Raw genomic sequence first — 23,555 nt, 5'->3', positions numbered from 1 at the left:
CTTCTAAATGGCTCACCATCTTATTTATAGAACATGTTTTAGCAATTCTAAAACACATCAATCATTCGGTTTGTCTTTTTAAATTGATTGAAATAGCTTGCAAAATGTCAGGCCTTTGGGGAAAATGACAAACTGAATAATTCCTAAACAGACGATAGGAAATTAGGCATATTAAATACAAATACAAATGTTGGTTCTGTAATTTCTTTAACTGTTATTACTGGATGACCAAACTTATCCAATCTAGTTCAGTGAATTTTCACAATAGTAATATATCCTAGCTACTGCAATAGTTTATTTGGAATGTGGAGTGTATCCTCTTCAAATCTATTTGTCTCGTTTCATAGGTTTTCAGTAAATGATTCCACCAAGGTCAAAGTACCTGTGATAAATGGTGCAGTTAAGAATCTCCAAGCAATCCCACACTACAGTTGCTCTGCGCAGCCCAGCAACAGCGTTAATCCATTGACCACTCTTACAACCCAGGAGGAAGCTGAGCATCACCAAAGCCAGAGGTGGGAAACCTCATGTGTTCAAATGCAAAACACAGCCACAAGCCAGGAAAACTCAGATTGCAAATACGCTTTAGTGTCGCTAGAAGTGAACGAGAAGTCACCTGAGGACCTCAAGTCAGAGGAACTTGCCAAGCAGATCATTGGCGAAGATAAGTCTTTGGCAGAGATTTTAGATCCAGACTCGAATATGAAGACAACAATGGACCTGATGGAGGGCATTTTCCCCAGGGGCAGCACAGTGAGACAGGAGGCACAACACCGAAGGCCAAGGTTACAAGAGATAGCCAACAAATCTGCACCTCAGGAGGATGAGTAAGTTGTAAAGCTTATCAAAGTGCAGAATTTAATGACTAGTACAACTGCTAAATATTTGCAATGTATTTACATCAATGCTATTTAATCAAGCACAAATTAAGTATTGCATTTTCCCTCTCTGTCAGTGGAATCAAGGCATTGTCCATTCCCAACACTGCGTAACAGAGAAGAACAAGTTCCCCATTGTAAATGGTAGTATTGAGAGTGTCCACAGCGTTACCCATCCCTGTGGGCCATAAGTTTGTCTGAATCTGACCAATATGGAGATACTAAACATGCCTAAAAATTAAATTTGTTTGCAACAGGCACTGCAGTAGCTTCTGCAGGGGCATGGCAACCATGCCCCTTCTCCACTGCACATTGATCCCAAATGTGAAATCATAATATCCATCAACCAATCCTCGTTTGCTATCATTACTTTGATAGCAGCTTCTGTCATGAAGTGTGGCGGAGACTTAATCCAAACACAGAGCAATGGTGAGGGATAACTTTAATAATAAACTGCAAAATGACAAGCCACGAAGGACTACAAAATGAGAGAGAGCAGATATTTAACATGACAAGGTAACTGAAGGCCAGAAGCAACTGGTTGAGACTGACAGGTTCAATGGGTGAACGAAGGGCTGTTGGACGAAAGCTGGGTTTAAATAGGCTGCAGGTGATAAGTTGCAAAACAAGTGGCAGGCGACTCCTGTTAGCTGGGGTAGGGGGTGGGGGGGGGACTGGGAGGTGCTTGCCTGTGTACACCTGACAGTTGCTGTCTCATGCGTTACTGGACTACAGAAGTAGCAGTTGTTGCTGAACTCTGTTCTTTGACAAGGATGTGTGTAATCTTCACCAAAGCAATGGCACAGAGGCATTGATGGAAATTTAACCTTTTATCAACAATTCTCATCATTAATATTGAAAGTAACCGCCTCTTGGCTATGTTTAACTGAGTTTTTAATGGTGTTAAGCCATAATTATTATTGAACAACCTGAGAAACTAATTTCATGCATGAAGGGCAAAACTCTATGGATTCTAAATATTCAACACTATACCCTTATAAACACTTAAGGTATTTCTGTTACCACCCTTGGGGCTCAAGGTGCAAATTATACAATAATCACTTTTAAAATTTACATCTTCCTACATTCCTCACCAGCTGTTAGCTTGTATAATGAGGCAACTGGGTGCTGGTCACATTAATAATGAGGGGAAACTGGCTGCTGAGGAAGAGAAGATGTATCAGTTCCTGAAACCGCATCACTGAAGCAAAGTGTAGTTTGCTCACCCTCCTGATAACAATATTAACGTACAATTAAAATTAGTATAAGTAATACTTCTGATTTTCAACCAATATTTCTTAAATACCATATCTACAAAGCTATCGTTACCAACATTTCTTTGAATTCATCAATACAAGAGAGGATAAATCGTTAAACGTAGAATCAGTAATTGTCTAATAAGAGGCTGACAGTTTACCACGTGTGACTTAATTGATTGTGATGCCCCCCAACTTAAAAGGAGAACGTGCTTGTTTGTTCCCACCACCTGCCACCTCACCTGCTAAAAGGTACTCGAGGATGTGACAGAAGCATATTGGGTCAAAACCCCAAAGGCAAACAACAATGTATTCAGATCCAGACCATATAGAATCAAAAAACATACAGTATGCACATGGCCAATCATGCCTTTGTCCTGAGTTAAGTTACCACTTGACAGAGAACCTATACCTTGGAGTAAATTGGTCCTTTATCAAAGAGTAGAAGAGGGAAAAAATAAGATTTGGAAATATTGTTCTTTCAGTGTCCAATTAAAATATGTTCTGTTTGGTTAAAAATGTCTCTTTAAGCGGTTACTAATTAAACTGCAACCTTTGTTTAATTTATTTTCATTACTTCTTGTATTCGTATGTAATGACTACATTTCGTTCACAGGAAAAGGGAGAAGGAGAGAGGAGCAGCCTCGGCGCATTGTCCAACCTACTACAGCACGTCGGCCCAGAAAGCAGAGCTGATGAATAAGATCAGGGACATGCATGGAAACGATGCTGAAGATGAGAACGAAGAAGTGCTGGACATCAATGAGAAAAAGGTGCTGAAATTTCAGAGCTGTGTCAGGGAAAAAAAAACAAAACTTGGTTGGTCAATCATCTCCATGGCCCAGGAGCTGAATATATTAACCAATTCAAGCCTTCAATCCTTCCCTGCCAAAAGACAGAATTAGTACAACACAACAAGAGGCCCTTCGGCCCATCAAGTTTGTGCTAGTTCCTTGTAGAATAATACAGCTACTTGTATTCCTCTGTTCTTTCCCCATAGCCCTGCAATTCTTTAACGTTATGTTCTTCTCCACGCCTTGCGGCACGTTGGGCGGCAATATTCTTGTTTCTTTGGCATTTTGCCTGTTGGTTTTTTTATGAGGTCGAGTTGCTAGCTCGACGCTGAACCCAACGTGATGGAAAGTGTGCAAAGAGCCAGCCGGATTTGAACCTGGGACCACACGCCTCAAAGTCCAGTGCTGATGCCACTACACCACCGTCTGGCTACAATTCTTTATCATAATCTTCAGATATTGATCTGCTCCCTTTTTGAAAGCCATTGACTGAAGCTGCCACGTTGAACCCAGCACACTTTCAGTCAGTGTTATTTCAGATCTCAGTGTGTAGGGCAATAAAGAGTCCACTCTCACACCAGCTCTCCATCTCTTGGTGTCTCCTGCTCCTTGTGACCAAATTCCTCCTCCATGTGAGAGCAGCTTCATTCCACTTACCCTTTCGAAATTTGTCATAATCTGAACCCAATATCTGTCCTCACTCAGATAAGTATCCTGTAAAAGAAACAGTATTAAGGCTGTCACAGGAAGAATGTAAAAGCCTTCAAGAGAGAAGAATAAATAGGCATCGGTGCATTGCATTTATTGCCCCTTCATTTCGAATTGGTCAAAGAGAAAATTTTTCAAAACTATTGTATGTTCCAAAACTATTATATTTTCCTTAGTAACATGCAGAATTTCAGGCACACTATAGTGGAATAAGCAACATTTTGACCCGGTTGTGTTTGGTCCATTTTCATTGACTTCCTCTGTACTGTAGATTATACAATGATTGCTAAATACAGGCTGGGGCGGAAGGTGTATCCTCACACAGCCACCAAGTCATCGTATCCTTTGAATATCCTGTATTATTGTTAACCGTTTTATGCCCCTTTATATTAGAGAATTATGTGGAAATGAATCATTCATTGCTGTGGCATCAGGCCCACTTCACACTGCAGTAACTATTTCAAGCACCACCACAACAACTGCTTCAAGAATCTGGAGCAGTGCTTAGCTTCTGCCTTTCTGATTGATCTAAATGCTGTAAGAAATATGATGAAGCCAAATCCTGCAAGGTCTGCAGAATGCATAGAAAGGCTTGGCTTCAATACACCTTCAATGCATATAGAGTGGGGTTTCCCACCCTGGGGGGCCATGGTATTATAGAATGGTACATCTTGCGACGCACTCGGACACATCAGCAGCAATGTAACCTAGGGCCTCAGGGTGTGTTGGGTCTTTCAACATCAGACACCCTCATCTGGGCAACCCAGCCAGGGTTGATCAGGCCCTGACCTGTGTCTGCCCCGGATCACTCCTCCTGATCCACAGCCATCTTGAGGCTCACTCTGCTGCCTTTGTGGTGTTCCTGCTGGTTTTCCTCTTCTGGGCTCCTGAGACGCCCATCTGGCTGTAGGCGTGGCAGTGGGATTGACCACCAAACCCTCTGCAGCCCAGCTCTATGGGCATATAATGTGTAGTAATTGCACAAAAATATTCACAATTAGTTAAGTTATTTGAACACTTAAAAATGGTTTCAGAAGGCAGGTAATGACTTCCAATTTTTTTTTCCAGTAGCCTAATTCTGTTTTCTTTTTGCTTGGTAGACTGAACTAATAGAAAGCATAACACGAAAAATTCAAACCCTGCATGAAGCGAAGGAGAGCCTCGCAAGTGACATTAAACAGAATGGTGCTCTTGGTGAGGAAGTAGAGACCATAATTAAAGACTTGTGCAAGTCCAACGAATTTGAGAAGTACAAAATGTTCATTGGCGACTTGGATAAGGTCGTGAACTTGCTGCTTTCCCTCTCTGGTCGTTTGGCACGAGTGGAAAATGCCTTGAAGACTCTGGATGAAAACGGAAACACTGAGGAACGCGTACGTAATCTGATGGTTTAACTCTTGTGGTAAAATCCACAAAGAGAATTTTAGTTCTTATTTGATCAAGAGCTGTCAAGTATTAGAGGATTAAAGTACAAAGTATTTCTGGCTCAGGTTTGTCGTTTAAGCATAGTTGTTTAAGTGACCGTGATATTCGTCAATAGATGCTTCATCTAAGGGTTGAAGGTAAAAGTAGCAGATAACATTTTACTGACCAGACACACTGCATTTAATTCTTGATTCATTTGAACTTGAACAGGGCTATCAGCTGTAGTAAGACAACAGTCATTCATAATGGAAGGCCGTTAATCATGAGTGTTGGTATAACGTCAGGGTAAAATGTAATAATACCAGACGCTCTCTACTTCTCTGCCTTTTCATCATTTGACAGGCTGTAGAGCCCTGATGAATAATATTTTCCCTTGTCTGCCGTACTTCTCCTCAAAGGCATAGTGGTACATCTAGTAGAGCGACTGCCTCAGAGGGCCGGGTTCATTCCTGACCTTGGGTGCTTTCCGCGTGGACTTCCCACTTTCCCTTTCTAACATGTAGGTGTTTCCTCTGGGTACTGTGCTTCTTTCCCACATCCCAAACACATGCAGGTTGTTAGGTTCATTTGGCCTCTGTAAGTTGCCTAAGGGTGCAGGCTGAGCTGATGCGAGAGCGTGGCTAATGATGGGTGTACACTTAGTGCGCTGGCTGGCCGGCCTGTGACCATGGTATATCTCTCAGTGGCTCCTTGACCACTCCAACCCTGGCGAAACTGGCTAATTCTTCACAAACCTGAATCCTTCCTGAGCTGAGGGGTTCAGGTCCCACCAGTGCTGTATATTAAGGCACCGACAATGAATTTTAATGTGGTTTCTCAATAGGAAAAACCCCACCAGGGTGCTCCTGAGCAAGCTACTTTAATCACCCTCAATACAGCACACTAATAAGCACCTTCTCATGATAGAAAATGGTGGACCAGTCAGCTCTTTCATTTAATAGGAAATGGCTGGGTGTTCGTGACCCTCAGTACAATGGGTAAAACAGTGGCTTAAACCGATGAAACATGTCAGAAACATGTCACTAAACCACCACAAGTAGCGTCTGTGGAGGCAAAAGGATGGTCGATGTTTTGGGTTGAGACCTTACATCGGGACTGAGTTCTTGCAACAGTTTATTTTTGCTCCAGATTCCAGCATCTGCAATTCTTAGTGTCTCTATTAATATCAGCTTTGAGGGCCAGTTTTGGTAAGGATAAGTTAGAGCATTTGTTTCCCAGAGCAGAGTCAGATGTGTCAGCGACACAGCTAGTCTCAACACCTATAACTTCTCAGCAGCAGCATGGTAGCGAAGTGGTTGGCACAACGCTTGACAGTACAGGCAACACGGGTTCAATTCCCGCCACTGCCTGTTAGGAGTTAGAATGTCCTCCCTGAGAGCGCGTGGGTTTCCTCCGGGTGCTCCGAAAGATGTACCGGCTGTTAGGTTCATTGGTCACTGTAAATAGACTAGGATTAAACTGGGGGCTTGCTGGGCGGCGCAGCACGAAGGGCTGGAGGGTCATAAATAAATAAATAACTTAAATAGGCCTAGCTTACTTTTTCTGTATTATCAACCAGTGACATTGAAAGTGAGAGGCTGTCTGTTGAGCAAAGTGTTGAGACCGTTCTTAATGTCCTCTCATGGCCACTTGCCACAGAACAGTGACCAAATGGATAGCCTAATAGAAGTCAAAAAGTTCCAAAGATTTTAGTCACAGCAAATAGGGGAGAAAATTAGACAAGAGGAAATAATTTTTCAAAAATCCTCATTTTTAGTATCTCAGAGTTGAAACCCTAATCATGTGTATCTGATGTTTCAGAATATGTTGAATGAAAAGCGAAGACTTCTGGCCAGCCAGCACGAGGATGCAAAGGAACTGAAAGAGAACCTGGATCGCAGGGCGGGTGTGGTTCTAGATATCCTGGAGAACTACTTGACGGCAGAACAACTTGAAGACTACCAGCACTTTGTGAAGATGAAGGCAGCCCTGCTGATGGAGCAGCGGGAACTGGATGACAAGATCAAGCTGGGCGAGGAGCAATTGAGGTGTTTGTTGGAAAGCCTGCCTGCTGATTTTGTATCCCAGAGGACAGCTCCCTCACCCATCAGCCACTCCCAGCCTAGCACCTCACTGCAAAAATTTACCTCTTCCCTTTAAACTGAAAACAAGGGGTCTTTATCAGGTTTTCACAGTGTACAAGGATATCAAAGACAGCATATTTAAAGTGCTATCAGAGTCCATATTTTAAAGAAGCAATGGTTTCGACAGAAGATACTCCTTGCAGGAACTCAACTACACGCCAATCTGCAACAGCACTACACTTGAAAATTCCCAGGAAGGGAGGGAGAGAAGGAACTTTTCAAAAGTGACATTTGAAATACACTTTTTTTAAAGGACCCTATGAAGGAATACAGCAGAGCAAAAGGTCTCTGCAGAAAAGATATTTTAAGAGCAATAAGAAAACTTTTTGTAGCCTTGCCAATAACATCAGAGAATTACTACTATTTATAATTTTGAAGTATAAGATTCTGTACATACACTAACCTTTCATGGTTCTACTCTATTGTGTAGGGGAAAAATCTAATTTTGTAAGAAAAATAACTCTTGGAGAGAAATACAACCGGTATCACAAAAAGTGAGTTTTTGTTTTTCTATTAACAATGAAGGACTTAGAATCACCTGGAACAGAGAAAGCTGAACAATCATTGCTGAACCCATACACTGACAGATGAACACTTCTTTCAAAATAACTTCAATTGTTGATGAGTTTCAATTTATTTTAACTCAAGCCAAATTGGCAGTAACTTACACCTTTCAAAATGATATTGGTAAAGTAAAGGAATTTATACATATGCATTTTTGTCCTGATATCGGATGGTTAGTTATGACCCCAGAAGCTGGGTAATCTCCCTTCTGTATGGCTGATAGAGATTATTGACCTCTGAAGATCACTCGGCATGGCTTGTCACAGCAGGAAGGCGCAAGTCCTTCAGTTCTCCCATTGTTTATACCGAGGTCGGACTACACTTAGATGGCCAGGGTCTGCGGGAAATGTAGAATACTGATGTGTTTCTGAAGTGCGCTCTGTAAAGAGAGCAAGTTATAATTAGCACACCTAAAACCGAAGCTCACCTGTTCTCAAAGAGTTCCCATCTCTGTCTGCATAATGTGATGTGAATTGTAGCGTTGGAAAACCAGTTTACAGAGCAGACGTGCACAGCTCCCCCCACAGAGCCCTATTTATGTGGGATTGCTAATGCATTGGATCACTTGGGTAAAACCTGAAACTTTAAATGTGTATTCCCTTTTAAAATATTCTGATTTCTCAATATACTGGACTGTATGTATGCCACTGTACCAAATAGTAACTTTCTGAAGAGTAGACCGTGAGTGGAAGATGTGAGGGGATGTTCATCTTCCAGCTGTTGTCAGGTCCAGATTTACCTGTTTTAAGCTTTGTTGCTACATCTGATGAAATGTGTTTTTTTTGATGATGAATAATTGCTCATGCTCGATTGCAACGCCAACCTTTTTGTTATTCAGTGGGCAGTGACTTTTCAGTGTTCAATCACAACTTGGCTATGCTGTACTTAATACATTTTCTATAGCCACTCTGAGTCTTTTCCAGATAGTGATGTGAAATACATTGCATGGCTTCTCACAAATCAGCCAGTAGTACATTATGTGAAATAAATTAATTGCCGTTCTTCTCACAATTTTAAATGTTCTTGAGCTTTGGTCTCAGTCAGAAATCATGACATTGAAGCTTGCAAACCACTTACTGCTGCAGACAATAAAAATTATGAGTGTCATCACTGGCCTGCGAGTTTTGTTTTCTGCGTTGATAACTGTGGTCTTACAATCTGGATGAAGGAACTGATGGCAATGTGACGATACTGAGATAGGTGGAGGTACAGGCAGATGTGCTGAGGCTGGGGGTCTGCAGAAGGATTTGGACAAGTTGGGAGCGAGGGCAAAGTAGTGGCAGATAAAATACAGCATAGGGAAGTGTGGGGCTGTACACCTTAGTAGGGAGAATAAAGCTTTAGACTATTTTCTAAATCAGGAGAAAATTCAGAAGTTGGAGGTGCAAAGGGATTTGGGAGTCATAGTTCAGGATAACAAAGACAAATGCATTGTTGGTGTTCATTCTGTCAGGACTAGAATATTAAAGCAAGGATATATTGCTAATATTCAGACCAGATTTGGAAAATTGTGAACAATTTTGAACCTCTTATCTAAGGAAGGATTTGCTGGTCTAGAGGAGGTTCACAGAATGATCCCGGAGATGAAAAGCTTAACATCTAAAAGGCTTTGACATCTCTGGGCCTGTGACAGAGATCAGAAGAGTGAGAGCAAAGGTGAAACCTCATTAGAACCTATCAAATAGTAAAAGACCTGAATGGATTGGATGTGGAGAAGATACTTCCATTAGTTAGAAAGGGAAGAGCCTCAAGATAATGGGATGTCCTTTAAAACTGAGGTAGGAAGGATTTTCTTCGGAAGCTATGGAACTTGTTGCCACAGACAGCATTTGAAGACCGAGTTACTGGGTATCATAAAGTCAGACCTAGCTGAAATGTGCCGTTAAGCACTTCAGCTTGGCCTAACTTCACGATACACTTCACGTTGTTAGAATTGCATACGGATTATCGTCATCATTAGCCTACTCTGTAAACGTTTGTGTTTAAATGGCCATTGTTTGATGTCTCTGGGTCTGTAATTGATGGAGTTCAGAAAGATGAAGGGGGGAGGAAATCTCAATGAAACCTATCAGATACAGAAAGGCCTGGATAGGATGGATATGGAGGAGAAAGAAGCAAAGATTGATGGGTTCTTGATTGGTAAGGGGGTTAAGGATTATGGTGAGATGGAAAGAGAATGGGGTTAAAAAGCAAAAATAGCCATGATTTAATGGAAGAGCAGACTCCATAGGCTGAATGGCCAAATTCTGCTTTTAAATCTTAAGACTTCATGATGAAATGAAGACGACGCTGGATATTGAAGCATAATGAAATTTTCTGAATGGTTACTGTGAGCAAACAATGAATAGTTTAGTGGATTTTACTGTAGCTCTGTAGCTTCTACTGTTTCTTCTTAGTTTCTACTGTTTGCCATTTAGAAATATTCGTAGTAGTTGACAGCCAGCTAAGCCAGTGGCCTGACTTACCACAGTGGCACCCCTGCTGCAGTTTCCTTCAGTGTTGATGGACAGTTTGTTCTGCCGCTACCACCCATCCTATGCAATAGGAAGAGTGCCACGATGCAAGCCCTGTCGTGGAACTTGTGCTGCATCTGCCCAACCAGCTGGTTTCATGAGATCCACTCAGATATGCATGATCAGTTCTCACAGGTCAGTGGTGAGGATGGGTGGTCGAAGAGTTTATTCCCCAGAACTGTTGTTAAAAAAAAATAAGGAATAACCTAGTAAAAGTTTCCAAGCTCATGACATGTTACAGAAAGGGAGAATGAGATAGGCTTTGTCAACTGGTTCTACAAAAAGTAATGCAAGGTTGAACGAAGATCTTTGAGAACATGTGACATAGGAGCAGAGTGAGGCTATTCAGGCCATCAAGTCTGTTCTGTCATTCCATCATGGCTGATTTATTATCCCTCTCAACCCTATTCTGACTTTTCCCCATAATCTTTGATGCTAATCAAGAAGTTAACAATCTCTACTTTAAATATACTCAAAGGCATAACCTCCGCAGCTGCCTGTGGCAATGAATTCCACAGATTCACGCCCTCTAGCTAAAGAAATTCCTCCTCATCTCTGTTCTAATGTGATGTTCTTCTATTCTGAGACTGTGCCCTCTTGCCCTAGACTCCCCCACTATAGGAAACATTCCCTCCACATTCACTCTTTCAATATTCAATAGGTTTCAATCAGAAACCCCTTCATTCTATTAAACTCCAGCAAGTGCAGGCCGAGAGCCGTCAAGTGCTCATCATAGCAAGACCTTTTATTTCTGGAATCATTCCCATGAACCTTCCCTGGACTCTCTCTAATGCCTGTAGATAAGGGGCCCAAACTGCTTACAGTATTCCAAGTGCGGGCTGACCTATGCCTGATAAAGCCTCCTAAAGTACTTCCTTTTATATTCTACTCCTCTTGAAATGAATGCTAACATTGCACTTGCCTTCTTACTACCAAGTTAACCTTTAGGGAATCCTGCACTACGACTCCCAAATTGCTCTGCACCTCCAATTTCTGAATTTGATCCACCATTTAGAAAATGGTCTACACTTCTATTCTTTCCACCAAAGTAACATCACCCTATACTGTATTCCATCTGTCATTTCTTTGTCCATTCTCCTAATCCGTCCAAGGCCTTCTGCAGACTCCCTGTTCCATTATCCAGATTGATACACAATGTGAAAAGTAGCAGCCCCAACACCAATCCCTACAGAGCCAGCGACCAACCAGAAAAAGCCTCCTTTATTCCCAGTCAGCCAATGGTCTATCTACGCTAGTATCTTTCCTGTAGTGCCATGGCTGTTAACCTGTTTGGCACCATTTCAACGGCCTTCTGAAAATCCAAGTAAACAACATCCACTGACTCTCCTTTGTCTATCCTGACTGTTATTTCCTCGAAGACTTTATCAGAGACTCTGCTCAGTCTTGATGAAGGGTCTTGGCCTGAAATGTTGATTGTTAATTCCTCTCCATAGAAGCTGCCTGGCCTGCTGAGTTCCTCCAGCACTTTGTATGTGTTGGTCTGAAACTGAAGAATCATTAGTAAGGAGTTCAAAGTCTGAAATGAAACCAAGTGCTGAAAATGCTCCGCAGGTCAGGCATGGGAACGGCAAGAGTAACATCAAAATAATGAAGGTCAATAATCTCTCATCAGTGTAAAGTCAACATTGGATTCTGTGCAATTACAGAGAGAGAGTGAAACGACCTTCTATAGGCTTATGGTCTGTGTCAAAGGAGTCAGCAGTTTAATACTATGGATGTATTACAGTGGGGAATCAGAGGGTAGGATAATGTCACCTCACAACTTTCAGATTTCTCTGCGTACCTGGCCACATTTGCATTAGGAACACGAGGAGACTCCTGTGAGCCTGTTTTGTGATTCATAAGGATCATCTGCTCCCATCATTTCCAGCACTCTGTTTTGAATGAATTCTGTGGTTGGGTGTCAACAGTCCCCTGGGTGAAGAGATTTTTCCTTGCTGCATCTTATTCTGAGACAGTAGTTCCTGCTTCTAGATCTCCTTTCACTCTTTCAAAATCGAAGGAGTGAAAACCGAATCTCCTCAATCGCTTTTATGACAACTCTGCCATGCCTGGAAATAGTCTAGTGAACCTTCATTGTGTGTCCTCTTTGGTAAGTACAACAGTTTAAGGTAAGAACACTAAGAGTGTGCATAATACTCCAGGAGCAGCCTCACCAAGGCCCTATATAATTACAATAAAACAACCTTCTACTCAGATCTCACAAATTCAACATTCCATTTGCCTTCCTAATTGCTTTGCTGCAAATGCTTGTTAGCTTTTATTGACTTGTACACAAGGACACCTCAGTTTTGTTTCTAATCAACATTAGAGTCATAGAAAAGTGCAGCACAGAAACAGCCCATCTAGTCCATGCCAAACCATTTAAACCGCCTACTTTCATTGACCTGCACTGGCACCATGGTCCAACATATCCCTACCGTGAATGTACCCATGCAAACTTTTCTTAAACTGAACATTGAGATTGAGCTCGCATGGACCACGTGCTGAAGACTCATTCCACACTCTCATGGCCCTCTGAGTGGAGAAGTTTCTCCTTAAACACTTCACCTTTTATCTTCAATCCATGACCTCTGGTTGTAGTCCCTCCCAACCTCAGTGGAGAAAGTCTGCTTGCATTTACCCTATCTGTATCCCGCATAATTTTGTATACCTCTATCAAATCTCCTCTCAATCTTCTACGTTCCAAGGAATAAAGTCCTATCCTATTCAATATTTCCTTATAACTCAGGTCCTCCAGTCCTGGCAACATTTAATTATCTAATTTCTCACAATTTAAAAGAACTACAGTACCTTTCATTTCAGCAAAGTGGATAACTTCACTTTCTTCTGCATTGTATTCCATTGGCCATAGATCTGGTCCTAGACTCCCCCGCCATAGGAAACATCCTCTCCACATCCACTCAATCTAGGCCTTTTAAAATTCGATAGGTTTCAATGAGACCCCCCCCCGCATTCTTCTAAGTTCCAGTTAGTACAGGCCCAAAGCTATCAAATGCTGCTCATACGATAATCTTTTCAATCCCAGAATCATTTCTGTGAACGTCCTTTGAACCCTCCCCAATGTCAGCACATCTTTTCTTAGATAAGGGGCCCAAAACTGCCCACAGTACACCTAGTGAGGACTCAACAGTGCTTTGTAAAGACAGAGCATTACATCCTTGTTTTTATATTCTAGTCCTCTCAAAACGAATGCTAACATTGCATTTGTCTTCCTCACCACTGAACCAACCTGCAAGTTAACCTTCAGGAGATAGTGCACGAGGACTCCCAGGTCCCTTTTCACCTCTGATTTTTGAATTCTTTCCCCATTTGAAAAATAATCTATGCTTTTATTCCTTCTACCTGAGTGCATTACTGTACACTTCCTGCAACTGTATTCTATCTGCCACTTCTTTGCCCGTTCTCCTAATCTTTCCTTCTGCAGACTCACTGTTTCCTCAACACTACCTACCCCTCCACTTATCTTCGGATCATCTGCAAACTAGACCACAAAGCCATCAATTCCACCATCCAAGTCATTGACATAGAAAGAAGTGGTCCCAACACTGACTCTGCGGAACATCACTACTCACCAGCAGCCAAACAGAGAGGACGCCCTTCATTCCCATTCTTTGCCTCCTGCTGCCAATTAGCTAAACCTCTATCTATGCTAGTAACTATCCTGTTATATCATCAGCTCTTATCTTGCTAAGCAGCCTTATGTGTGGCACCTTGTCAAAGGCCTTCAGAAAATCCAAGTACACAACATCCACTGACTCTCCTTTGTCTATCCTGCTTGTTATTTCCTCAAAGAATTCCAACAGATTTATCAGGCAAAACGTTCCCTGAAAGAAACCATGCTGACTTTGGTCTATTTTATCATGTGCCTCCAAGTACCCTGAAACCTCATCCTTAACAATCAAATCCAACATCTTCCCAACCATTAAGCTCAGGACAACTAGACTATAATTTCCTTTCTTCTGCCTCCCTCCCTTCCTGAAAAGTGGAGTGACAATTGCAATTTTCCAATCCTCTGGAAACATGCCAGAATATATTGATTCTTGAAAGATCATTACTAATGCCACAATCTCTTCAGCTTATTCTTTCAGAACCCTGGGGTGTAGTTCATCTGGTCCAGATGACTTACCTACTTCAGACGTTGCAGCTTCCCAGGCACCTTCTCCTAAGTGATACCAACTGCACTCATTTCTGTCCCCTGACACTCTCAAACTTCCAGCATGCTACTAGTGTCTTCCACAGTGAAGACTGATACAAAATACTTATTTAATTTGTCTGCCATTTCCTTGTCTCTCATAAATACCTCCCAAGCATCATACTTTATACTTTATTGTCACCAAAGAACTAGAACGTACAATCATCACAGTGATATTTGATTCTGTGTTTTCCGCTCCCTGGATTACAAATAGTAAATATTAAAAAATAGTAAAAAGTAGTAAATATTAAAAATTTAAATTATAAATCATAAATAGAAAATAGAAAAATGGAAAGTAAGGTAGTGCAAAAAAACAGAGAGACAGGTCCGGATATTTGGAGGGTATGGCCCAGATCCGAGTCAGGATCCTCTCAGCAGTCTTATCACAGTTGGAAAGAAGCTGTTCCCAAATCTGGCAGTACAAGTCTTCAAGCTCCTGAGCCTTCTCCCAGAGGGAAGAGGGACGAAAAGTCTGTTGGCTGCGTGGGTTGTGTCCTTGATTGTCCTGGCAGCACTGCTCCGACAGCGGGCGGTGTAAAGTGAGTCCGAGGATGGAAGATTGGTTTGTGTGATGTGCTGCGCCGTGTTCACGATCTTCTGCAGCTTCTTTCAGTCTTGGACAGGACAACTTCCATACCAGGTTGTGATGCACCCTAGAAGAATGTTTTCTACGGTGCATCTATAAAAATTAGTGAGGGTTTTAGGGGACAGGCCAAATTTCTTTAGTTTTCTCAGGAAGGAAAGGTGCTGGTGGGCCTTCTTGGCAGTGAACTCTGCTTGGTTGGACCAAGTCAGGTTATTTGTGATATTGACCCCGAGGAACTTAAAGCTTTTGACCTGTTCCACTTGCGCACCACCGATGTAAATTGGGTCATGCAGTCCGCTACTCCTTCTGAAGTCAACAACCAATTCCTTCATCTTGCTGACGTTGAGGGATAGGTTATTGTCTTTGCACCATACCACCAGGTTCTTAATTTCCTCTCTGTACTCAAACTCATTATTACCCGAGATATGGCCTACAATTGTTGTGTCATCAGCAAACTTATATATTGAGTTTGATGGAAACTTGGCTATACAATCATGGGTGTACAGTGAGTACAGCAGGGGGCTGAGTACACAGCCTTGTGGGGCACCGGTGCTCAGAGTGATTGTAGAGGAGAGCTTGTCCCCTATTTTTACAGCCTGGGTCCTGTCTGTGAGGAAGTTGAAGATCCAGCTGCAGATCTGAGTGCTAAGGCCCGGGTTCCGGAGTTTAGGAATCAGTTTATTTGGAATGATGGTATTAAAGGCAGAGCTGTAGTCAATGAAAAGGAGCCTTACATATGCGTCTTTATTCTCCGGGTGTTCTAAGGAGGAATGTAGGGCCAGAGAGATGGCATCTGCCATTGACCTGTTGCTCCGGTAGGCGAATTGCAAAGCGTCGAGATTGACCGGTAGGCTGTGGTTGATGTGTGCCATAACCAATCTCTCGAAGCACTTCATAGCAATTGAGTCAGAGTCACAGGTCGATAGTCATTCAGGCATGCCACCTTGCTCTTCTTCGGCACTGGGATTATCGTTGCCCTCTTAAAACACGAGGGGATCTTAGACTGAAGCAAGGAGCAGTTAAAGATGTCAGCAAACACTCCAGCTAGCTCGCTTACACAGGCCCGCAGAACCCATCCTGGGATGCCATCTGGGCCCGTCACCTTCCTTGGATTTATCTTCAGGAAGGCCCTTCTAACGTCCTCCTCGGTGACAATGAATCTCAATGCCACCAGGTCCGGTTCATCCGGAGGGAGCAGGACGCTCCTCTTCTGTTCGAATCTTGCGTAGAATACGTTAAGTTCATCAGGAAGAGAAGCGCCACAATTATTGATATTCCCAGCCTTTTCTTTGCGCCCAGTGATCTCATTTAGACCCTGCCATAGTCTACTGGCATCCCTCTGGTTAGCCTGGGCTTCCAACTTGGCTCGATATTGCCTCTTGGCGCCCTTAATGGCTTTCCAGAGTTCACGCCTGGATTCCGTGTAGCGACTGGTATCCCCGGACCTAAAAGCTGCAGCTCTAGCCTTTAAAAGGGACTTGACCTCATAATTCATCCAAGGTTTCCGGTTAGGGAATACCCGGATCGTCTTGCGAGACACACAGTCCTCCGTGCATTTCCAAATAAAGTCCGTGACAGCTGAGGCATACTCATCGAGGTTAGCTGCCGAGTCCTTGAATACCAACCAGTCCACCGATTCAAAGCAGTCACGGAGGACCTCATCCGTTTCTTCCGTCCACTTTTGACACCGTGACCTCCTGTTTCAGTTTCTGTTTGTAAGCCGGGAGGAGGAGTACGGCCTGATGGTCCGATTTTCCCAAGTGAGGTAGTGGGACGGAACGGTAGGCATCCTTGACTGCTACGTAGCAGTGGTCAAGTATATTCGGGCCTCTAGTGGGGCAGGAGACATGTTGGTATAACTTTGGCAGTGCCTTTCTGAGGTTGACCTGGTTAAAGTCCCCAGCTGTAATGCACAAAGCCTCCGGATACTTGGTCTCAAGTTCACTGATGTTGGCATACAGTATGTTCAGAGCACACTCCACGTCCGCCTCGGGGGGGAATGTAGACTGCTGTCAGTATGACCGAGGTGAATTCCCGTGGCAGATAGTAGGGACGACACTTCACCAACAGGTGTTCCAGGTCCGGGCTGCAGGAGCTTGTCAGTGCCACTGTGTCCGAGCACCACGCAGTGTTGATCAGTAGGCAGACACCACCTCCCCTCGTCTTGCCCGAAGACGCCGTGAGGTCCATCCGATGGATCAAAAATCCCTCTGGTCGGATGGCACAGTTGGGGGTGGCAGGGGAGAGCCAGGTCTCGGTGAAACAGAATACACAGCAGTTCTGCATCTCCCTGCAGTAGGTGAGTCTCCTTTTAAGATCATCCACATTTCCCAGCGGTCTAGTATCTACTCTTGCCTCTTTTACCCTTTATGCATCTGATAAAAGTTTTGGTATCCTCTTTGATATTATTGGCTAGCTTACCTGCATATTTAATCTTTTTCCTACTTAGTTGCTTTCTGTTGGTTTTTAAAAGCTACCCGGTCCACTAACTTCCCACTTATTTTTGCTCTATGTTATGCTCTCACTTTAGCTTTTCTGTTGGCTTTGACTTCTCTTGTCAGCCACAGTTGCATCATCCTGCCTTCACAATATTTCCTCTTCTTTGTCGTATATCTCTCCTGCGCTTTCCAAATTGCTCCTGGAAATTCCAGCCATTGCTGCTCCACTGTCGTCCCTACTAGTGTCCCCTTCCAATCAACTTTGGCCAGCTCTCCCCTTGTGCTTCTGTAATTCCCTTTACTCCACTGTAATATTGACACATCTGACTTTAGCTTCTTCCTCTCAAGTTGCAGGGTGAATTCTATTATATTATGATCACTGTTACCTAAGGGTTCCATTACCTTAAGCTCCCTAATCAGATCCAGTTCATCACACAACAGCCAATCCAGAATAACTGTTCCCTGACTGGGCTCAACCACAAACTGCTCTAAAGAGCCATCTCGTAGTCATTCTACAAATTCTCTCCAAAATCAGCACCAACCTGATTTTCCCAATCCACCTGCATATTGAAATCTCCCATCACTATTGTAAAATTGCCTTTTTAAAATGCATTTTCTATCACCCATTGTAATTTGTAGCCTAAGTGCTGGCTACTGTTTGGAGGCCTGTATATAACTCCCTTCAGGATCTTTTTACCCTCGCAGTTCTTAACTTTACCTACCATGATTGTACATCTTCTGATCCTATGTCACCTTTTTCTAAGGGTTGATTTTATTTTTTAGCAACAGAGCCACCCCACCCCCTCTGCCTACCCGCCTGTTCTTTCAACGCAATGTGTGTCCTTGGACATTAAGCTCCCAATCATAGTCTTCTTTCAGCCACAACTCAGTGATGCTGACGTCGTACCTGCCAATTTCTAATTGTGCTACAAGATTATCTACCTTATTCTGCATACTGCATGCATTCAAATATAACACCCAGTCCTATGTTTGTCACCCTTTTTGATTTTGTCTCCCTGTTAGACTTCAACTCATCCCACTGACTGCAATTCTGCCCTGTCATCAGCCTGTCCTTCCTGACAGACTCAATACACACTGCCTCAGCTCATATATCAACTAGCTCACCCTCAGCTCTATCACTCAGTTTCCCATACCCTTGCCAAATCAGTTTTAACCCTCCCCAAGAGCAAGCCTGCCCGCAAGGATATTGGCCCCCCCTCGGGTATAGTTGTAACCTGTCCTTTCTGTACAGGTCGTACCTTCCCCAGAAATCTGAAACCCTGCCCCCTGCACCAGTTTCTCAGCCACACATTCAACTGCCAAATCATCCTCACTGGCAAGTGGTACAAGCAGCAATCCACCTGTCTACCTAATTCCCTAAATTCTCTCTTCAGAACCTCCTCCCTTTTCCTACCCATGTCATTGGTACCGAGGTGTACCATGTCAATGGTACCCATGTGTACCATGTCATTGGTACCAAGGTGTACCATGTCAATGGTACCCATGTGTACCATGTCAATGGTACCGAGGTGTACCATGTCATTGGTACCCATGTGTACCATGTCAATGGTACCCATGTGTACCATGTCATTGGTACCCATGTGTACCATGTCAATGGTACCGAGGTGTACCATGTCATTGGTACCGAGGTGTACCATGTCATTGGTACCCATGTGTACCATGGCTTCTGACTGCTCAGCCTCCCCCTTTAGGATACCGTGGATCCAGTCGAAGATGCCCCTGACCCTGGCACCTGGGAGGCAACATGCCATTTGGGTGTCTCTATCGCATCCACAGAATCTCGTATCCACTCCTGTAACTATGGAATAATCTAACCACAGATGTAGTTCCTTTCTTCCCCTTCGCTTCTGAGCCACAGCACCAGACTTAGTGCCAGAAAGTCAGTCGATGCAGTTCCCCCCGGTGGGCCGTTTCCGCTCCCCCCTCCCCCCTCCCCCAAGAGTATCCAAAAGTGTACACTTATTATTGAGGGTAACGGCCGCATGAATACTCTGCACTGGCTGTCCATTTCTTTTCCCTCTGCTGACAGTCACCCAGGAACCTGCCTCCCGCAGCCTAGGGGTGACTACCTCCCTATCTATCACCTCCTCATTCTCCCTTACGAGCCGAAGGTCATTGAGCTGCAGCTTCAGTTCCTTAACACGATCTCTGAGGAATGAGGCTTTTTTAGCCTGGCACAGATGTGGCTATCCGGGAGGCAGAACTCCCACATCTCACACAAAGAACACAACACAGCCCTGGAGCCGTCCCCACTGCTCTAACTATCTGCTAGCAGACGAAGAATGAAGAAACTCACCAGATGCGTACACCACCCACGTCTGTTCTCACCGAAGCCTCCTCACCCTAACTCTGTTTCATTCCAACAATGGCCACTCCACTAGTCCCTGGTTTATTTTTATTTGCCCTTGCTAATGAATCACAATTCAACTGGGTTACCAGAAAATGCTGAAAGCCTGTGAACACTCCTTTTTAAAATCTCACTCACGGACCTGTGAGTTGTCTCCTCTCTCGTTGTCAATTCAATTGGGCTGCTGGAAAAACACCGAAAGCCTGCGAACACTCCATTTAAAATCTCACTCGCTAAACTGTGAATTGCCTCCTCTCTTGGTCCTGATTCGAATGGGCCGCCGGATAAACCAAGTTTTTAAGTTATTTTCCAGTTCTATCAATTTGTCTGGATTCAATATTGTCATCAGTCTCTTTCATTCTTTAAAATATCAGTACATTTAAAAAGCTGCACAATACTGCCACCTTACGATTTTTGAAAGCACGTCTGATTTTTCAATCCCAAATACAAAATATAGCAAGCTTTTATCCTTGAGCTACATTTATGCATACACCTTGGGGTGTATGGGGTGTCAGGAAGGGGTAGCACCTCTGGTGGGGGAACATGTCGCGTCCTTTTCAGGGCGGTTAGTCCACCTTTGGTCCCCACCTGGCACTCAGCTCTCACCTGTGGCTCCCCGTAGCTGTTTGCATGCGACGGCGGCCACACCGCGGGCAACGGCTTCGATAAGCCGGCTAAACCAGGTGAGGGTAGCCGATAGGTCTCAAACCCTCAGTGTGATAGGGAGTTGTCTATCCCAGCATGTGAAGACAGACTCCGGCGGATTGAGCAGACGAGACCAATGGAAGGTCCAACGGTCAAGAAGGCGGTCTCTGCAAGCGTCGTGGAACGTGTAGAGCAGGACAAGACACAGAAGACGTCCTGGTCATCCACTGCACCTAGTCTCATCTCCAGCCGTCTAGACTCTGTCTTGCCACTGGATCCAGATGGGAATTGGGAAGAGAGAGTGAGGCTGACGCTGCGCAACTCTCCCTCACTTAAATCCAAATCACGCGCTAGTCTTGACACCATCATCATCATAATGGTGTCGAGGTCCTCATCGACGATGACGATGGACAAACAACAACATTTATGCTTGATTAAATAACCTCAATATTTATCTTTTTTACTAGTATCACTGAACTCAGCATTTAATGTTCGGGAGTAAGCATGATAGGGATGGGAATGGCGTGAGAGGGCTGACGAAAAGGATGTTGGTTTACAAATGGAGGTAGTGTATGTTGAGACAGGCAGGTGACAGGGCAAACCTGGAGTCTGTGTCAACACAAAAGCAAAAGAGAGGCATAAAATAGAGCAAAAATTAGCGGATTGGGAAGTTTATAAAAACCTACAGGAAGCAACTAGAAAAGCCATAATGGGGGAAAAATGAAATACGAAGGTAAGCTCGCCAATAATATCAAAAAGGACAACAAAAGTTTTTTCAGATATATAAAGAGTAAAAGAGAGGTGAGAGTAGATATTGGACTGCTGGAAAATGACGCTGGAGAGATAGTAATGTGGGAAAAGGAAATGGCGGATGAACTGAATAGGTATTTTGTATCAGTCTTCACTGTGGAAGACACTAGCAGTATGCCTGAAGTTCAAGAGTGTCAGAGGACAGAAGTGAGTGCAGTTGCTATTACCAGGGAGAAGGTTCTTGGGAAACTGAAAGGTCTGAAGTAGATAAGTCACCTGGACCAGATGGAATACAACCCAGTGTTCTAAAAGGTTGTGGAGGCATTAGAAATGATCTTTCAAGAATCAATAGAGTCTGGCATGGTTCTGGACGACTGGAAAATTGCAAATGTCACTCCATTCTTCAAAAGTAGGGGAGGCAGAAGCAAGGTAATTATAGGCCAGTTAGCCTGACCTCAGTGGTTGGGAAGGTGTTGCATTCGTTTGTTAAGGATGTGGTTTTGGGGTACTTGGAGGCACATGATAAAACTGGCAAAAGTCAGCATGGTTTCCTTAGGGAAAACCTTGCTTGACAAGTCTGTTAGTATTCTTTGAAGAAGTAACAACCAGGATAGACAAAGGAGAATCGGTGGCTGTTGTGTCCTTGGATTTTCAGAAGGTCTTTGACAAGGTGCTGCAAATGAGGTTACTAAACAAGACAAGAGCCCATGGTGTTTGAGGAAAAATTCTAGTATGCATAGAGCATTGGCTGACTGGCAGGAGGCAAAGAGTGGGAATAAAGGGAGCCTTTTCAGATTGGCTGCCGGTGGTGTTCTACAGGGGTCTCCGTTGGGACCACTTCTTTCCACATTGAATGTCAATGATTTGGATGATGAAATTGATGACATGAAGATAGGTGGAGGGGCAGGGGGTGTTAAGGAAGCAGAGAGGCTGCAGAAGGACCTAGACAGATTAGGAGAAAATGGTTAAAGAGGTGGCAGATGGAATACAGGCCTTAATTGGAGTATTGTGAGCAGTTTTCAGTCTCTTATCTAAGAAAGGATGTGCTGACATTGGAGAGGGTTCAAAGGAGGAAAAAGTTATCATATGAACAGTGATTGAAGGCTTTGAAGCATAGAAGTTTAGAAGCATAGAAATCTACAGCATATTACAGGCCCTTCAGTCCACAATGTTGTTGCGACTATGTAACCTACTCTAGAAACTGCCTAGAATTTCCCTACCACATAGCCCTATATTTTTCTAAGCTCCATGTACCTATCTAAGAGCCTCTTAAAAGGCCATATTGTATCCGCCTCTACCACCTTCGCTGGCAGTGTATTCCACACACCCACCACTCTCTGTGTGAAAAAATTACCTCTGACATCCCCTCTGTACCTACTTTCAAGCGCCTTAAAACTGTGCCCTCTCGTTTTAGCCATTTCAGCCCTGGGAAAAAGCCTCTGACTATCCACACGATCAATGCCTCTCATCATCTTATACACGTCTATCAGGTCACCTCTCATCCTCCATTGCTCCAAGGAGAAAAGGCCAAGTTCACTCAACCTATTCTCATAAGGCATGCTCCCCAATCCAGGCAACATCCTTGTAAATCTCCTCTGCACCCTTTCTATGGTTTCCACATCCTTCCTGTAGTGAGGTGACCAGAACTGAGCACAGTACTCCAAGTGGGGTCAAACTAAGGTCTTATATAGCTTCAACATCACCTCACGGCTCATGAACTCAATCCCACTGTTGATGAATGCCAACACACCATATGCCTTCTTAACAACACTATTAACCTGCGCAGCAGCTTAGAGTGTCCTATGGACATGGACCTCAAGATCTCGCTGATCCTCCACACTGCCAAGAGTCTTATCATTAATATTATATTCTTTCTCCAGATTTGAAATGAACCACTTCACACTTATCTGGGTTGAACTCCATTTGTCACTTCTCAGCCCAGTTCCAGATCCTATCGATGTCGCACTGTAACCTCCGACAACCCTCCACACTATCTACAACACCCTCAACCTTTGTGTTATCAGCAAATTTACTGACCCACCCTTCTACTTCCTCATCCAGGTCATTTATAAAAATCACAAAGAGGAGGGGTCCCAGAACAGGTCCTTGAGGCACAGCACTGGTCATCGACCTCCATATAGAATATGACCCGTCTATAACCACTCTTTGCCTTCTGTGGGCAAGCCAGTTCTGGATCCACAAAGCAAGGTCTCCTTAGATCCTATGTCTCATTACTTTCTGAATGAGCCTTGCATGGGGTACCTTATCAAATGCTTTGCTGAAATCCATAT

At 43.7% G+C, this 23,555-nt stretch overlaps 1 protein-coding gene and 1 long non-coding RNA gene across 8 annotated transcripts in view; one reads left to right on the top strand and one right to left on the bottom strand.

The window, feature by feature from the left end:
* The window catches only part of shroom3 (shroom family member 3), a 436,842-nt gene extending 427,993 nt beyond the window's left edge, over positions 1-8,849 (top strand). For all 7 annotated transcript variants that reach the window (XM_072253064.1, XM_072253065.1, XM_072253068.1 and 4 more), the window contains 4 exons: positions 348-827; positions 2,751-2,907; positions 4,737-5,009; positions 6,862-8,849. In XM_072253064.1, the coding sequence (XP_072109165.1) occupies positions 348-827; positions 2,751-2,907; positions 4,737-5,009; positions 6,862-7,200 (1,249 nt within the window). In that variant the 3' untranslated portion in view covers positions 7,201-8,849. The remainder of the gene's footprint in view (positions 1-347; positions 828-2,750; positions 2,908-4,736; positions 5,010-6,861) is intronic.
* On the bottom strand, positions 7,857-20,596 carry LOC140195178 (uncharacterized). Its single transcript, XR_011885383.1, has 3 exons — positions 20,476-20,596; positions 10,214-10,439; positions 7,857-8,127 (listed from the first exon to the last, which is right to left on the bottom strand). It is a non-coding gene; the product is annotated as an uncharacterized lncRNA (long non-coding RNA).
* Between the last annotated feature and the right edge of the window lie 2,959 nt (positions 20,597-23,555).

The sequence above is a fragment of the Mobula birostris genome, chromosome 3 (genome assembly GCF_030028105.1).
Source record: "Mobula birostris isolate sMobBir1 chromosome 3, sMobBir1.hap1, whole genome shotgun sequence".
NCBI lineage: Eukaryota > Metazoa > Chordata > Chondrichthyes > Myliobatiformes > Myliobatidae > Mobula > Mobula birostris.
The sequence above is the reverse complement of the archived record's forward strand: the minus strand, read 5'-3'. Positions and strand labels throughout refer to the sequence as shown.